This window comes from Pongo pygmaeus, chromosome 6 (genome assembly GCF_028885625.2).
Source record: "Pongo pygmaeus isolate AG05252 chromosome 6, NHGRI_mPonPyg2-v2.0_pri, whole genome shotgun sequence".
Classification (NCBI taxonomy): Eukaryota; Metazoa; Chordata; class Mammalia; order Primates; family Hominidae; genus Pongo; species Pongo pygmaeus.
The window spans coordinates 62,433,309-62,451,819 of record NC_072379.2 but is presented as its reverse complement, the minus strand read 5'-3'; the positions used below and the strand labels follow the sequence as shown (position 1 = coordinate 62,451,819).

At 40.8% G+C, this 18,511-nt stretch overlaps 1 protein-coding gene across 2 annotated transcripts; it reads left to right on the top strand.

Annotated features, from left to right (window-relative positions):
• The first annotated feature begins 242 nt into the window (after positions 1–242).
• On the top strand, positions 243–8,583 carry NPY (neuropeptide Y). 2 transcript variants are annotated; one of them, XM_054494825.2, is made up of 4 exons: positions 243–1,024; positions 1,993–2,180; positions 6,222–6,302; positions 8,384–8,583. In XM_054494825.2, the coding sequence occupies exons 2-4, from the start codon at positions 1,993–1,995 to the stop codon at positions 8,406–8,408; spliced, it is 294 nt and encodes a 97-aa protein (XP_054350800.1). In that variant the 5' UTR covers positions 243–1,024; the 3' UTR covers positions 8,409–8,583. The 2 variants fall into 2 exon arrangements, with proteins under 2 accessions (XP_054350800.1, XP_063524472.1); XM_063668402.1 differs by having other exon boundaries at positions 868–1,024; positions 6,222–8,583.
• Positions 8,584–18,511: the final 9,928 nt, after the last annotated feature.

The following is an 18,511-nucleotide window of genomic DNA, read 5'->3' as shown; positions in this document are numbered from 1 at the left end:
CTTAATCAGAACCCACATTCTCAATTAACATTAATTGAACGTACGTAGGACTATACAAGGGTTAGTAAATAAGACAGAAACTTGTTCATTTAACTACCGTCACTTTGGACCAAAAAAGAAAAAAATATATATTTTTAAAATTGAGCTTAAAAGAGTCTCTAGAAGCTGGAAGCGTGGCTCTTTTTCAGCAAACTGGGGGAATAGGTTTACCGTGTTCCCCCTCTGGGGAATTTTGAGTCGCCACACTCATGTCTCGACGGAGCCTGGCTCACTGCGTCTGAGCGAGTACTTGAGGAAGGCTGATCTCCTAGAAAAACGAGCCGAGAGAAGGGGCAGAAGCCCCTGAAACCACGCGCGGGGGTGGGGTGGGGAGCGCAGCTTTGGGACCCTCTAGCTGGAGACTTCCGGCAGCTGCCTCCGACTTGTTCTAAGTGCAGGAAAAATCTGTGCGCCCAGTTGCCTCACTCCAACAGCGGGCAGTTGTGCCCGGCGAGGATGCCGCGCTAGTCCTGGAGATGCCCCACTACAGAGGATTCAGGTGCTTCCTACTCCGGCGCGCAGTGGGTTGGTAGTCCTGTTGGCAGGACTGCTCCTATCTCTGGCAGGACTAGACGGGGCGTGAAGGAAAGAAGGAAAGCAGGGATCGGGCACTGCCCGAGGGCAGATACTTGGGCTTTGGTGTTGTCCAGCGCGCTCGGAGCGCGCTGCCTCGCTCGCGCGGTCCCAGGCCCCGCTTCTTCGGGCAGTGCCTGGGGCGGGAGGGTTGGGGTGTGGGTGGCTCCCTAAGTCGACACTCGTGCGGCTGCGGTTCCAGCCCCCTCCCCCGCCACTCGGGGGCGGGAAGTGGCGGGTGGGAGTCACCCAAGCGTGACTGCCCGAGGCCCCTCCTGCCGCGGCGAGGAAGCTCCATAAAAGCCCTGTCGCGACCCGCTCTCTGCACCCCATCCGCTGGCTCTCACCCCTCGGAGACGCTCGCCCGACAGCAGAGTACTTGCCGCCCAGCCACGCCCGCGCGCCAGCCACCGTGAGTGCTACGACCCGTTTGTCTAGGGATGGGAGCGAACGGGGCGCCCGTGAACTTGCTAGAGGCGCAGCCTCCCGCTCTGTGGAGCCCTGGGGCACTGGGAGGATAGCGCCCCACTCCCCAGCCGGGACTATGCCGGCTCCGCGCCCCGACGCGGACCAGCCGTCTTGGCGGCTAAATTCCACTTGTTCCTCTGCTCCCCTCTGATTGTCCACGGCCCTTCTCCCGGGCCCTTCCCGCTGGGCGGTTCTTCTGAGTTACCTTTTAGCAGATATGGAGGGAGAACCCGGGACCGCTATCCCAAGGCAGCTGGCGGTCTCGCTGCGGGTCGCCGCCTTGAGGCCCAGAAAGCGGTGCGCGGTAGGAAGGTTTCCCCGGCAGCGCCATCGAGTGAGGAATCCCTGGAGCTCGGGAGCCCCGCGCCCTGCCACCTCCCTGGATTCTTGGGCTCCAAATCTCTTTGGAGCAATTCTGGCCCAGGGAGCAATTCTCTTTACCCTTCCCCACCGCAGTCGTCACCCCGAGGTGATCTCTGCTGTCAGCGTTGATCCCCTGAAGCTAGGCAGACCAAAAGTAACAGAGAAGAAAGTTTTCTTCCCAGACAAGAGTTTGGGCAAGAGGGGAGAAAAGTGACCCAGCAGGAGGAACTTTCAATTCGATTTTGAATGTCTAAACTGGCGGGGCCCCCACCTTGCACTCTCGCCGCGCGCTTCTTGGTCCCTGAGAATTGGAACGAAGTTGCGCGAAGTTTTCAGGTGGAGCAGAGGGGCAGGTCCCGGGCAGACGGCGCCCGGAGCCCGCAAGGTGGTGCTAGCCACGCCTGGGTTCTCTCTGCGGGACTGGGACGAGAGCGGATGGGGGGTCGCGGGTAGTAGCAGGAGGAGGATCGCGGGAGGCAGAGGAGGGAGGTGCTGCGCGTGGGTGCTCTGAATCCCCAAGCCCGTCCGTTGAGCCTTCTGTGCCCGCAGATGCTAGGTAACAAGCAACTGGGGCTGTCCGGACTGACCCTCGCCCTGTCCCTGCTCGTGTGCCTGGGTGCGCTGGCCGAGGCGTACCCCTCCAAGCCGGACAACCCGGGCGAGGACGCACCAGCGGAGGACATGGCCAGATACTACTCGGCGCTGCGACACTACATCAACCTCATCACCAGACAGAGGTGGGTGGGACGGCGGGACCGACTCCGGGAGCGCCAGTGCCTGCACACCAGGAGATCCTGGGGATGTTAGGGAAAGGGATTATTTCTTTTCCTTCCCTCTATCCCAGGGCAGGACAGTATCAGGCACTTAGTCAGCTCTAGGTAAATGTTTGTACAGGGCACACTCTACACAAAATGGGTACCTTCCATTTTGTGCAACTACAGTCACAGAGTCTTGATCCCCAGATTCAGGTTCCCCAGGCTGGTAGGCTGGCAATCTCCTCTCACTCACCTCTTATGGTTTTTTGTGGTTCTTACAGCAGTGAGGCTCTGTCCAGAAATCTCGAAAGTACCCAGTGAAAGGGGCAAGAATGCGCCAGAGAAATGTTGTAGGGAGAAACGCTAGCAAGGTGTCTAGGAAAAACAGAACGACCACCAAAGAAAACCAAACCAAGGAGTAAACTGCAGGGTTGCCACAGACATTGTCAGACTTTCCGGCCTGCCCAGGGCTAATTGAATGACAATATTTAGAAAAAGACAAATAGAGCTATTTTCTTTTCTTCTGTACTGTGTTTTTTTGCAGTCTCACTCCCATATTTGAAAATCCTAGTCCCAATAATTAGAGATTTAGCCTGAAAACAGTTTATCTAAAATGCAGAGATCTCCCTATTTTATAGCTATGAATTCTGAAAAGAAAGTGCCCACTTGGTATTTCATTAAGAAGAAACTTACGTTGGTCCAGTAACTTTAGGATGAATTCAGGGATTACATGGAATCTGAGAAATTGTAAACTTTATTCTGAACATTCAGAAAGTCAAAATGAAATGCCATATTTTCACTCTCAACAATGACAATTAAGGGAAAAATCAAATCCAAACCATTTTACAAATTACATAGGATTTGAATTTTGTTTTCAAAATTGGTTGATCTTAGTTCTAAATCATTTAATATCTTATTTTAATTACTGAGATTAAATGATTTTAGTCATTTGACCATATCTAAAGGATAAGCCCTTTAGAAGCATTAATGGTAGTTAACATGTTTAAATTATACGTTTAAAGTATTGTGGGGTTTATTTATTTATTTATTTAGACCATATTTTTACTGTTTACAAGTCAGGGAGTAGTTGGAAACAATCCAAAAGGGGGAGGGCTTATACTTTTAAAATAAAGTTTGCTTTTTCCTGTTTCATCAAAAACGTATTTAACATCCTAAAAAACTTTTGAAAAAGCCCCAATTTATATAGAATCTGAAAAACATGAAAATGCCGGAATTAAATAGTATTTATTTGTGATCCCTTGAAATCTGATCATTTTAATTAGCAAAAAGCAATAATATTTTATATTCCATACTTCCCAGAAAGTTAATTGATTCAAATTCTTGCTACGCTATGCTGTCATGCAGATCAAAGAGAACTTGTACAAACAAAAAGATATTTTTTCTAGAAAAACCTGTTATTTAGCTATAGCATTATATACAGTAGAACTCATTTTTCCGAAGATGATTGCTATAAAGCTTTACCATTTTACAAAGCTCTAGCATTTTAAAATGTTTTCCTAGGCATTATCTCATTCAGTCTTTACCTCAAAGATTTGAAGGGAGTATAATTATGTCCATTTCACAAATCATGAAGCTAAGGACATTTCATGAAAGCTATTTTTATAGGAATTATGGAATTGGAGCCCTCCTTTGAGTTTCTTTGGATGTTGTCACCACCATCAACAGGCAGTGTTATCTCCAACATGTTTGATGAGAAAAAAACATAAGGGAAAGGGACTTGGGTTTCATGGCAAGAGATTCAGCTTAGATGGCAATGAGCTGGTCTCTGAAGCAGAGTTTCCTGTCTCATCTTCGTATAAACTCCTTCTTAGAAACCAGCAGAGGCTCTTAATGTACATCCATCTTCTCCTTCCCAGCACAGACACCCACTCCTATGTGTGTTTCTGAAAATTACAGGGTCATTTGTGGATGTGCTTTAATTTAGTATAGATATAATCTGATATCATTATCTTTCTTTCCCCCCCACCCCCTTTCCCCCTGCACTCAATTTGTGCTTAATTCCTGTTGCTGTATATATACCCCTGGCTCATTGCTTCTGGAAGCTGCATTACTTATTCTAGAGTGTGGGTCTCCTACGATTTACTTATATAGCCCCCTAAATTAGTGGTTCTCAACTGGGGGTGATTTTATGCTCCCCAGGTGTGATTTGGCCGTGTCCAGAGATATTTTTGGTTTTCACAACTGGAGGTGTGCACTGCTGGTATCTAGGTGTCTAGATGCCAAGGAGGCTGCTAAATATCCTACCATACCCAGGACAGCCCCCATTACACAGAATAGCCAGTCCCGGAGAAACTCAGCCTTAGATTAGTGTTTCTCCTTCCTGGCTGCCCATTAAAATCATCAGGGGAGATTTTAAAGTACACTGATGCTGGGATCCACCCCTGACCAATTAAATCAGACCCTCTGGGATGGGGCCTGGGCTTTAGAGTGTGTTTTTAACACTCCCCAGGTGATTCTAATGTGCAGCCAGGTTTGAGAATCTTTACTCCAAGGACTCAATCTTTGAAAGTTACAGCATTATAGAGAGGAAGGATGATCCAGAATTAATTAAAGAAGGAAGAAGAGTGAACAATGCTGAACTGGATGCAAGATTATCACTGTGCAAATCCTCCTATTTCAGATTTAGGTTCTTTACTGGTAAATTGGAGAAAACAGTTGGCAGTTCTTTTACTCACTGGAGCATGATGAAGATAAATGAGTTACAGTTGCCCTAGACTTTTACGATTAGTAAAACCAATGGATGGACAGAATAAATAAGTATAAGCAGGTGCCTATAGTCTAATATTGCAACTCCAGAAAACCTTTGAGGAAATCTCACACATGATGGGAGTGGGACAGGGGGTTGTTTTGTTTTTGCTTCCCTTGAGTGTCAGCAAAAGAACAGTAATAGAAAATATTTCCAAAAAATTTAGATATAATTTTGCTGGGCAATTAGAATATACCCTCTGTCAGCTTTGTTCAGTTGTTGGACCTATTAACCAATCCATACCAGGCTAATTTATTTCTAAACAAAGTGGCAAATGGTGTCCAATGCCTTTTCTGAGAAAGGCAAAAATGGCCTCTTCAAAAGATGCAATTTGGTATAGACTTGTCTGACCCTTTTGTAGTGTTCTGGAGTGGGGAGCATATACTACCCTCACAGGTAAATGAAACCTTACCTGTATGTATTGTCTCACCCATATCCTGCTACAGGAGAAAAAAAAAAAAAGAACATTTCCATGGATCAGTTAGATTCCTTTAGACTTACAGGGGGGCTAAAATCACAGCATCAGGAAAGACTTTAGCATTTGGCACCTTGAATGAATATGGAAAATATAAGACCCAGGGTCTGTTGGTAGCCAGAAGAATGGATGCATTTCAACAGCAGTAATTTGCATGTGTGTATCACTTTGTCACTTTGAAAGCATTGTGACTCACATTTCACACTGGGTGTTCACAAAAACTCTGATTTAAGCAGGGGTTGTTTTACAAATGAGAAAATTGGGATTCAAAGACACAGGTGGGTCTTAGACGGCAATCTGCTGATTTTTTTTTCTAGGACTGTCTTTGAAATATCATCTGGTCTTCTTGTTAAGATTTAAACTGCTGTGTATCATCAGAACAATAGCCAATTAACTACTTGTGGAAACATTTACAATCATGCTTCCATGTTTTCAAATTTCCTGTCACCTAGTTATAAAAGTATGTATCTCTATACATATTATTTGTGGTTGTTTAAAAAGGCAGGAATTTGACTAGGAATTTTGGTTTGGTTTAAATAACCTCCTAGATTATTTATTGAGTATTTGAGCAAAATTTAAATATATATATATAAATAATTTGAAATAATATTTATGATAATGTTTCTGATAATATATGCTTCATACACCTAGCTTGCTTGTTACAGATGAACAACTGACAGTAATGTTTAGTTTTCATATCCCAAATAGGAGACTATCTTCCTTTTTCCTGAAGGTTTTTATGCCTATTCCAAACTTGCTTTAAAAGACTTTTTTTTTCCAGATATGGAAAACGATCTAGCCCAGAGACACTGATTTCAGACCTCTTGATGAGAGAAAGCACAGAAAATGTTCCCAGAACTCGGTATGACAAGGCTTGTGATGGGGATATTGTTGCAGAGCTCAAGGTGCCCAGGGGAGGGAAGTCAGAGACAGGTGCCTGGTGGGAGGCACCGCCAAGCTTCTAGACTAGGGGAGATTTCAGCAGAAATGAGGATGAAGAAGCAGGCAGAGGAGACCTCTCTTTTCATGTACTCATTGTCAAATCTCTAAACTTCTCTGGAATAATATTTTTTAGCCCAGGTTATTTGGTGCTCCTTTGACAATTTTAAAAATAATTGATTTTTAACTTAGAAATTATATAGAATTTCTAACATTGTTGGAGTCAGGGGAGCATAGAGTGAGTCCCTGACTCTAAATTGAAATGACCAACTGTCCATCTCTGGCTGGGAAGATCTGTAGTTTTTATACATGTGGAGTGTCCAGATATCCTAGGAAATGTCCCACGTGGTTTTTACTCCAACTTTCCCAGTTTTACATGAAGCTGTAGGTAAATTAGGTGCTCTGGATTACTTTTTGACATATTTTAGTTCAACTTGTGTCACATAGTGATTTATTATATTCAATGAATGCACGTTGAATGACAGTATTCTTAGGAGTTTATCTGTAGTCTCAGGACTTTCTTGTAGTTTGGGTCTGTCTTGGAAAGAAGTGCCCACCAATGTCTAAGTGTTAAACATTGAGCTAAGATTTTCTGGTGCCTCCTGGACAAGGAGTGCTGCTGAAGAGGAGCCTGGTCCTCTTCCATCTTCATAACCTTCTGGCTCTTCAGTCCTTGCTTCCTGTCTCTAACCACAGTAAGATCATAGTTCACAGGGTCCACCCACGTCTGTGGCAGCTTGGCTGCCTTAAACCCAGAGTTCTACAATGTCAAGAACCAAGTTCCCCAGAAGAGGTCACTAGAACACTTGCTCAGTGAGTGTGACTGACATGTGGCTCTCCATCAAGTTCTCCCTAGAGACTCAGCAGGGTGACCCGCTGGGCCACCCACCTTCCCTTCTAACCTCCCTCAGTTCTCTTGTGAAATGGCCAGCCAGCGCGAAGGGTGTTAGTATAGAGTTGTGAGATTTGTTTTCTCTAAAGGGAACAACGATTTGAACTGAGATAAAACTCCAGTGCTCCTGTCCCTGGAGGAACCAGCCCAGACTTAAATAGCAAATGCAAGGGAAACAGGCAGAAAATTTGTAAGGGTTACCTTTTTTTAATTAAAAAATTATTATTATTATTATTATTCAGAGACAAGGTCTCCTTCTGTCACTCAGGCCAGAGTGCAGTGGTGCAATCATAGCTCACTGCAGCCTCGAGCTCCTGGCCTCAAGAGATCCTCCTGCCTCAGCCTGCCCAAGTGCTAGGATTACAGTTGTGAGCCATAATGCCTGGCGAGGGTTGTCTTTAATACGAAGCAGTAAATGTCTTTCCATGTTTCACTGACATGCATATGATGTTTGCCACAGTAAAAAGTTTAAGGTAGACTATATCGACTTACTGTTAGAAAAATAACAGCGCAGACCTACTTAGAACCTTGGTTTTTTGTCTTTGTTTTGTGGCCCAAGGTCACACAGTTAGTGCATGAAGGAAAATTAATTGCACCCTGATTGACAGACTCCATCATGTGCAGTTAGAAGGAGACAAAACTTGACAGTCTTGAAGTTGCCTATGAGTGCTATTTTATTAAAAAGGTCTTATTACAGTCTAACAAGTAGCATCTTACTACATAATAAAGCTGGCAGGAAACGGAAGCATATTTAGAGTTGAGGAACAATAACTTTCCTGTTACAGCTTCATGTGATTTCTGTAATTTTGATTTTCAAAAGATTGTGGTGTTCTTCAGCTCCTTTGATACATACAGAGCCTTTCAAATGCTCCCTCTGATGTTTGCCCGAGACGCCTGTCAACATCGTGGAATGCTGCTCAGCTGGGGCTGTGCATATTGTGCCTCCGCCTCGCGATCTGATATTCCACATGGCTTCTTATTTAGAATGCCAACAGGAGACTTTTCAACAGTTCCCGGTCATCTTTCACTTCAGATCTAAATGTCTCACCCTTGCTAATACCTCAGGAAGTTGGGCAGCTTCCCTTACATGCTTTGCTTCTTATGTTTTACAGGCTTGAAGACCCTTCAATGTGGTGATGGGAAATGAGACTTGCTCTCTGGCCTTTTCCTGTTTTCAGCCCATATTTCATCATGTAAAATGAGAATCCACCCATCCTACCAATGCATGCAGCCATTGTGCTGAATTCTGCAATGTTTTCCTTTGTCATCATTGTATATATGTGCGTTTAAATAAAGTATCATGCATTCAAAAGTGTATCCTCCTCAATGAAAAATCTATTACAATAGTGAGGATTATTTTCATTAAACTTATTATTAACAATTAGTCATTATAGTCTCCCTCAACTAGCAGATTCAGGGTTTGTTTCGCTAATATTAAAACAGTGGCTATGAAAGATATGAAGATATGATTATTCATGATAACCAAGATCAGCTGTGTGGGTGTGTGTGTATGTGTGTATGTGTGTAAAACATATAGATGCATTTGAAGATATTGATCAAAGGAATGCTAATTTGGGAAATTTTTCTGAGCTCTCCCCCCATTAACATGGAACCCTTGCTAACCTTGTTAACCAGTGCTGTCAGCAGAAGGACTTCCTGACTAACTAGAGCTTCCTGTGGAATGTCCTTTATCCCTCTGTCTAATATGGCAGCCACTAGCCGCATGTGGCTTTTGAGCCCCTGAATGTAGTTAGTGCAAATAAAGAGATGAGTTTTAAATTTTATTTAATTTTAATGAATTTTAACTCAAATGGCCATTAAGTCTCTAGTGGCTACCATATCAGACTGCTGAGGTCTATACATCTATTTTGGTCACTACTGTTAGAATTTGAGTCAGAAATACAATGAGTGGGATGATTATCTTTTCACACAACATGGGGCGTGTTAATTAATTTAGCTGAAACTTATTAAACTTCCTCCTTCAAGTACCTATTTGCATGGGCTTACTTTAGAATGAATGTTATTATATTTTTACATGTCATTTCTAAATCAAAGAAAATGAGTCTCATCCCATAGTGGTACTTCATACCACACTGTAAAAAATATGTATAAATGTGTTTATGTGACATCTTAAAACTTTACCAAAAAATGCATGAATAGCAATATTCATCATGACCTAGGGAATCTTGTAGAATATACAATATTCTCTGCATATAAAAAATTATAACTTTTTTTCAGGCAATGGAGTCAGTGTTGCTGCAAAGTGTAATTTCCTTTAATGAAACTAAGATAAAATTGTTCCACGATTTCCCTAAAATTTCCTTTATTTTTATTTCTTTATTCTTGGAACTAAATACCAATATGTAAAGCATTTTTAAGATCTAAAAAGTTAAGTAAGTCATAATTTATTACACATCAAAGCTATTAACCTAGTATATCTGGGAATTTTCTTTATTAAAATTAGTAATACACAAAGAAAGTTGACGGAAAAGTCCATCTTTCAGCATGAATAAGCTGAGTACTCATTACCACGCATATAGTCATATACCACTTCACTACATTTTGGTCAATGATGGCCCACACACATAGCAGTGGTCCCATAAGATTATGATACTGAATGTTTTCTGTACCTTTTCTATGTTTAGATACACAAATACTTACCATTATGTCACAATTGCCTATAGTATTCAGTACAGTCACTTGCTGTATAGGTTTGTAACCTAGAAGCAATAGGCCATATCATATACCCTAGGAGTATAGAAAGCCATACCATCCAGGTTTGTGTAAGTACATTCATTCTATGATGTTTGCCCAACAACAAGATCACCTAACAATGCATTTCTAAGAAAGTACCCCTATTGATAATTGATGCATGACTGTAGAACTCTTGATTACATGCAGAAGAGCAAACAGGAATAATGTATATGATCCATTCAGAGAGAATCCAGGAATTCGATTTTAAACAAAAATTTTAATCTCTTACCTCATCAAACCTAAATGCCTAGAAAACTTAGCATTAAACAACCGCATTTTACTTATACTCAACCCAGGCCTTGATCCCTCTGCTTCTTCACCTCATCTTATTAGAAGGAGGACTTAACCTTCACACCGTGTGGGCCCCATGAACCTGACTCAGTGACTTTCAAGCTCTCTGACCTTCAAATTCACTACATGGCTGAGTTCTCATCCATGAGATGGGGATAATTTTTCCTGCCTAAATTTCCATGTATACCTTTATGGGAATCAAAATTCAGGTTAAGATAATGTTACAAGTAATAGAAAAGAAGTGGGTAAAAATGAAGTTCTTGATGACTCCTGTGTTGAATTCTAAATCCCTAATGAACCAGAATTAGCTTTCAGAAATAAAATGATAGCAAACTTTTAAAAAACTGCAAAACTGCATTTCAGGAGATTCTCTATAGTAATATTTCTCAAACGTTTTCAGGTTTAGAATGGGAATAGGTTTGAAATAGGTTTAAATAGGTTTTAGAATAGGTTTAAAGGCACTGGATCACTCAGCTGTCATTGCAAACAATAATAATGATAATGCTTACTAGAGTTATAGTAAGAACAATCTAGCCTTCATTAATGAGATCCCTATGAGCAACATAATCATTATTAAGTAAATCCATCCGCACTTATTAAGGTCTCCTCTCACCCTAGCTCTAGTCCATCATCTATGAGGTATAATGTATGCATAATTTTTTGCAAGTGTCATGTTTTTATTTTGATTCCTGCAATACCCAAGACATACTCAAGCAGATGAATACTCCCTCAATTTTCACAGAAAGGTCTATAGGAAGTAAGTGACTTATCCTACCTCATTCAAGTTAGTGGGACAAGACAGCAGCTCCTCTTTACTTGAAAACTTTGCCCTGCTTGACAATGTCTTCCAGAAGTGAATGCAAGTGGAGATCAGGTTGTGTATGATCTAGTTAAGAGCATAACTCTGGTGTACCACACTGAAAACAAATTAGAGAGTAACGAAGTACTAAACAAATTGTGTGAGGAGTATTTAGAAAAGGAAATTAGTGTGGGATGACTAGTTGAAAAATGCTTACTAGAGAATGTGGATTGACCTGAGAATAGTAGGTTTTGGGTCTGGGCTAAAAACTGTGTGGATTAGCACAGCTTGTGAAGGGAACCTTCAGAGCTCTACTTGACAGGAACAGAGAGAGAGTAGCAGAGGCTAGATTGATGAACTAGGTCTAAGAATGGCCAAACTCATTCATTCACTTAACATGTTTTCATCACCTAATATGTATTGGTACTAAGCACTGAGGATACAATTGTACTAAGCACTGAGGATACAAAGATTAGTTTCTCAGGGAATTTACCATCTAATGAGGGAGGCAAATAATTACAGTACATTGTTGGAAGTGCGGAGATGTGTCAGAGGTTTGAGAAGTAGTTAGGTGCTAGAACTTTCCCACTCATCATGCTTCCCTTTGCAGTTTCCTAACAAGGGAGCTGTACATACAAGAGTCAGTTGCCAACTAGGAAACAGAGCCAGGTGAACAAGCATCCAATGAGGCCCAAATGTAGGGCTGCCTGGTAAGCTGAGTCAGGGTGCCTGGCTGCTGCCCAAGCCTCCAGAGCACCCCTGTTTCCAAACCAAATCTCAGCAGCCTAGTGAAGAGTGACAGGAAAAGTAAGGATTCTGGGGAAGATTCCCAAATTCACTTACACAAATAGCCACATATATCAGAAAGGCTAGCCTGTCACTTCTAGCAGCAGATGGAAAAAGAGAAGCGCCACTTGTGACTGCTCATTACCTTTCAATTGTGTCCCTGCCTGTTAAGACAATGTGGCCTAATGGATCAGTCAGAATAGCAACTGTCTCCCATGCAGAGGGAGACAGGAAAAGAGAAAGAACAGAGGCCAGAGGTCTTATGGGTTAAGGCTAAAATGTGGACATCCTATAGACCATTCAAATTCAATATGTTGGCCGGGCACGGTGGCTCACAGCTGTAATCCCAGCACTTTAAGAGGCCAAGGCAGGCGGATCTCCTGAGATCAGGAGTTTGAGACCAGCCTGGCCAACATGGTGAAACCCCATCTCCACTAAAAATACAAAAATTGCCGGGGTATGGTGGCACGTGCCTGTAGTCCCAGGTACTTGGGAGGCTGAGACAGGAGAATCACTTGAACCTGGGAGGTGAAGATTGCAGTGAGCCAAGATTGCGCCATTGCACTCCAGCCTGGGCGACAGAGTGAGATCCTGTCTCCAAAAAAAAAAAGTTCAGTATGTCCAAAATTGGTATTTCCTATTTCAGGGTAGCAATATCTCCTTCCCTAACAAGAAGTGGGCTGTGCTTTTACTGGGGTAGTGAAGGGCACTCACCCCAGGCTGAGGATAGTGCAGAGTAGGACAGAATTCCTAGGGCAGCTGACTGATGCTTGAGCTGAGGTTTGAAGAATGAGCAGCAATTGCCAAATGAAGAATGCCAGATAGGAGGTAGAGAACATGCAGATATGACACAGTAGTGCATATTTTGATTACTTTTTAATTATTTGTGATTCCCATACTTTGAATTTGATAGTGGTAGGCCTGGATAACTGGGTTATGTTCTAAGGAGAAAACCTCATTTAGGATAAAATCAAGTCTAATCTCACAGTCATCTCAAACTCTTTTCTCCCAGGCATTCCTTATTTTTTATTTTTATTTTTTAAAAAAAACATCCCATCTGCTCTTCCTACAGACTTGACTCCAGGGCATACTGAGGCCTCTCTACCAATATTTTTCCTTCAGCCAAATTAGGATTAGACTTCTCAGACTGAGATCTCTTAACCATAATCTTATGGACAAATTAACAAATTCAGAGAATAAATGGTGTAGGGGTGGTTCCACACCCAGGGTCAGGAAGGCAAGGATTCACAATTTCTTTGGAATATTTTATCTTGCATCCTCTTTCCCCTGCCTAGACAAGGGTCAGAACAGAAAAACAGATTTAAAGAGAAGGAAAAAACAGCACTGGCTTGGAGTTTGCACACCATCGTGTGATGCTTCCCATTAGGTGAAGTAAAGATGATGGATGTGGCCGGGCGCAGTGGCTCACGCCTGTAATCCCAGCACTTTGGGAGGCCGAGGCAGGCGGATCACGAGGTCAGGAGATCAAGACCATCCTGGCTAACATGGTGAAACCCCCGTCTCTACTAAAAATACAAAAAATTAGCCGGGCGTGGTGGCGGGCGCCTGTGGTCCCAGCTACTAGGGAGGCTGAGGCAGGGGAATGGCGTGAACCAGGGAGGCACAGCTTGCAGTGAGCCAAGATCGTGCCACCGCACTCCAGCCTGGGCGACAGAGCAAGACTCTGTCTTAAAAAAAAAAAAAAGATGGTGGATGTAACTGCTCAATATTATTAGATGGGTGCAAAAGTAACTGTGGTTTTTGCCATTGAAAGTAATAGCAAAACCAGTTTCTTTTCACCAACTTAGCACACCCATGTGCAGGTCCCACATGTGCTACTGATGACAGGAAGGTAAACATGATGGCAGTTAATTATCTCCTCTCTTTCTAATGCACAAACATTATGCTTATATGGTTACATATTAATATGTATACAATAGAAAATTGTTCTTTTCTCCTCCATGCAGAACATTGGAATCATTTACAATGTCATCAGAACTAAACAAATACCTTTTCTATCACCATAAAGGAAAACAACCTTTTGAATGAGGTGTTTCAGTGGGATATTCTTTTATCATGGTTCTGGGTAGGAGGAATGTAATATTGTCACAATAAAATTATTGCCTTTTCTTCTGCCTATTAGAAAAATTAGCACAGTGTGAAATCACACAGAATCTTTTTCTCTTTTTAAAATCAGAATGGAATAACATATAATTAATCATATGTGTCATCCGGGCTCATTTTTTTTAATGTGCTAAGTAATAGCTATCAATTTAAATTCATTCTAATGCTGCAGTATTCAAATGCTGTGCAATTATGGGAAGGGTGGTATGGATATGTTGATACTGCCCTTGTTGCCTGATGCATAGGAGATTCTCAACGAGAGCTGGTTCAGTCTGAAGTTGATTGTAAATACTGAGAATGATCCCAGAGGAGCCAGAACAAGTGCAATGTTTGTTGAACAGCCTCACAAAGGTTTTTTGTGGTTCTTTCAGGAGGTACAGTTAGCATTTATGCAGGGTCTTGACAAAAATATGAGTTTATTTAACCATAGCTTCGTGGATCTCTGAAAGTTACTGGTTGAATACACAGTTCTTTTCTGTCATCTTAGAAGTTTGATTTACCTGGCATTACCTTTAATATCAAGTTCTTTAAAAATCTTTTTTTTTTTTTTTCCAAAAAGTCTTGAATATTGAAGTACCAAAATTCTGTGAAATGCTTTTTGGGTCACTGATAATTTTTTCCCGGCTTTGAATTTAGTGAAGATTTTGGAGTTTTCACCAATTGTTACCACTTATATTGCATACTAATGTATTGGCTCTATTTAGGGAGTATATTTTACAACTGTTTATGTCCTTGGGTAAATTATTTTGATATTTAAACATAAAGAATTTGTTTTTTTTTCCAAACTGTTTTATCTATAAGACATGGATTCCTTTGATTCCCAATCTATTCCTAATTTCAGAATTCTTTGCTTTTCCAGAATTTAATTGAATTTTAAACTTGATTTGTTCAGTGTATTTATCTGAAATTTGACTTCACTCAGTTTGGCTGCTTTACTATGGTATTATGAAGCAATTTAAGTTGAAATGAGAATCTTTCTACGGAATATAAAAGTCACATTTTACCCTTTCTTCCCACTAAATAACACCTTACTATTTGGGAATTATCTATTAGAGAGAATAACATTATTCAAATAAGTTTTCAATTAAAGCTTGCCTAGAATAATTTGAATTTTATTTATTCTAATACCTGTATCTTTTCTATCACTGCCAAGTCTTCTCAAACCAGAACGGCCTACTGAATTAACTGGTCGTGAAATTTAATGCAAGAATAAGCAGTGTTGGCAGAACATATTTAATACAGTCACTCTTTCTAACAGGCTGGATTATTGATCAAGTTAAAATGGAACCAGCTGATCTCTAATGGGTTTCTAGAGTCCCAAGGATGTTATCAATTTCTGAAATATTCATTGAATAGTCTCTCTGTGACTGGTACTCTGCTAGGTTCTAGGGGTGATATAAAATGAGTGAGACAGTTTCCCTGCTCTTAAAGACCTAACAATTTATAAAGGAGATAGACACATGTTTAAGGAACTATAATGCAAGGCAGATCATGATCAATGTTTAAATAGACGCATAAAATAAGTGCTATGGGAGAACAGGGGAGGCTGAAATCATTTCCACTAGTGTATGTGAGGAATGGGAAGTGTCATTTGAATTGGTCCTTGGTGGATGACAGTTGTTCAGTAGCCTGTGCTTTACTTTTGTGGATGTCAAGGTCATTATTAACAACATCATATTCCTAGAAAAATGGCTGTGCAGTGCTTAATCAAGCTCCAACTGGGATTCTGAAATCACTGTCTGGGGAAGTGGTGATGGACCATGCATCTCAGAGTGAGCATCTCTTGTCTGAGTTGATATGTGTGGGTGGTGGGATGAGAGAATAAGGACCGTGGAGGAGATATGACAGCATCTTATCCTCTTTTGCTGCTTATACCTCCACCCTGAACATGGGGGCCTCATTTTGGGCAACAGTAAGAGAAGAGCATGTGATCAGAGCTAAAAATATCATGTTTTTGAAAGATGTGTTTTCTAGGCATAGGATAAGGCACACTGGGGTCTAAGGGATAAAATGTAACAGAGAGGAAATGCTTATTTTATCTCCCTACACAGACACCAGAGCTATTCATCCCTGGGGGCTCAGGTGACTGTCAGAGATCAAGTGTTGTGCCCAGCCATACAACAGGAGGAACTTCGGCTCCTGGCAGAGCAGGGTTCCGATGAAGCAGCAATGGCTGAGGCAGGCAGATCAGTTTTGGGGTGTTGGCCTGGCAAGTTGACAAACCATTCTGGTTGTCCCAGGACTGTCCTAGACTTAGCATTGAAAGTCTTGCATCCTGGGAAATTGCTCCATTTTAGGCAAACCTGGACGAGTTGGTCACCCAACTTGAGAAACAAACTGGCATTTATGATCTTGTTTTAAGGGAAAACATGCTTGAGTGTCAAGCTGCTTACAAGTGAGCATCTCAACCAGCAGTCAGCATTTACACACCTGAATATAAATTTTCAACTGCATGCTATTTTCCTAAGTAACCTTACAGTACATTATTCCCATTAGATAATTGTAAAAGGTAATGTAAAAATATTCCCATGATGGAGAAACATCAGCTGTGAAGACATTAAAACATCTTATAATTTCTAGACCAGCCACTTTCATATTGTAACATTACAAATACGTTGGTTCTATGAATGCATAAATATTTAATTTCATGGATAATTAACTCTTCATAAGAAAAATGTTTTCTGCTTGAAATCCTAAATAGCTATTTGCCTTCTAAAGTTATAAGTAAGTTTTGCAGGTTTTGTTTGGTGAAAAGAAATAGGGCATGAGGGAACTAACATGTATTTAGAAACTAGTATAAATTGGCCCTTTATTTACTTTAATTATTTTAATTATCACTCAAACCATGAGAGGCAGATACACTGGCCACATTTCATAGATGAGGAAATAGGCTCAGAGAGGTGAAATGAAACAAGACAACAAACGTGGTGGTTGGCGAGGCTGGAACTTTAACCAAGGCCAGTCTGACTATATACCAATGTTCCTTAAGTTATACCTTTTTACCCACAGGTAATTTAAATCATTGTGTGACATCATGCACTATGGTCACAAGGGAGAGGCAGCACTGAGAATTGCTAAGATGTCAGAAAGACCTGGGATCCTTATTATCAGGTACCAACCCTCCTTAACCTCAAAAATGCATTTCGTCTAGAAGTCTAGTGTGTCTAATACTCATAACAGCTATGCTAGCTTTAAAAAAATTGATATTTACCTATTTCTTTTATCTATTCACCTTCAACCTTTAGGAGCCATTAAGTTCTAGTTGTATCTTTTGTAACACAATATAGCTATTTGAAAAATGTAAACAAAAAGTTCTCTTAACTAGTAAATTTAGACTATTTACATTTATTATGATTACTGAATATATATGGATCTATTTCTACAACTTATTTTGTTCTTTCTCTTTGCAATGCTTTTTTTTTCTTCTTTTTTCTTTTTCTTGCCTTCTATTGAATAAATCAAATTTCCTAATTCCACTTCATATCTCTGCTAGTTTGGATACTATATTTTCTACCTAAACAAAGTAAGTGCATTAAAATCTGTTCAATTACAATAACCCACTCTAGACATTTTGTTTGTTTGTCCTCCCAAGCTAGAAAGGCATTATTTCTTTTAAATGTATAGTCAAGGTTTATTTATATTTACTCGTGTTTACCAATGTTTTGTTGTTCGTTGTTCATTATTACTTCTTTCAATGCATTCCTTCTTTCTGGGTTCAAATTCCTTCTTCCTGGAGTATATCCTTCAGTAGTTTTTCAAGATAGGGTCTTTAAATGCTAAACTATTTTAATCATTTCTGCAAATATATGTTTTTCACCCTGACTCTTGAATGACACTTTAGCTGCATACAGTGTTCTACATCTCCAATTTTCTGTTAACACTCTGCAGCTAGTATTTCAATGACTCCCAGCCTCCATTGTTGATCTTGAGAAGTCTATAGTCATTCATAACTGATTTTCTATCTTTTTTTATCTTTCCACTATGATTGCTTTTCATCTTTTCCTCTATGGTTGATTGTAAGAATTTATCTTCATCTTGGTGGCCTGAATTTCAGGATGATGATGTGTTCAGATGTGGGATTTTTTTTATTATCCTTGTAGAGATTTATTGTGGTTTTAAATATATGAATTTATGCCTTTTATCTATTCACAGCCACCTCTTTAAATATTGTCTCTCTCTTACTTTCTATATTCTTTTGTTCTTCAAATTCTATTGAGTAAACTTTCTTATTCTATGTTGCAAATCTCTTAATTTCTTTCTATTTCCCATCTATTTTTTACAATCTCTTCTGCATGCTGAATAATTTATTCAAATCTTTCTTCTAGTTTCTGAATTTCTCTTCAGCAGGTCCTTGAGCCCTTACTACACCTCAGTGTAGTAAGTGTACCCATCTATCTTTTGTGTTCTGCTTCCCTGTGGAAACTCCATATAACTTGGATTGTAGGAATGTTCCTTCAGAGCAGCTTCGTGTTTATATTTGCCAAGT

Coding starts and splice junctions, on each gene's coding strand:
- NPY (XM_063668402.1), top strand. CDS start 1,993: ATGCTAGGTAACAAGCAACTGGGGCTGTCCGGACTGACCCTCGCCCTG. Junction 2,181..6,221: donor AACCTCATCACCAGACAGAG/GTGGGTGGGACG, acceptor TTTTTTTTCCAG/ATATGGAAAACGATCTAGCC.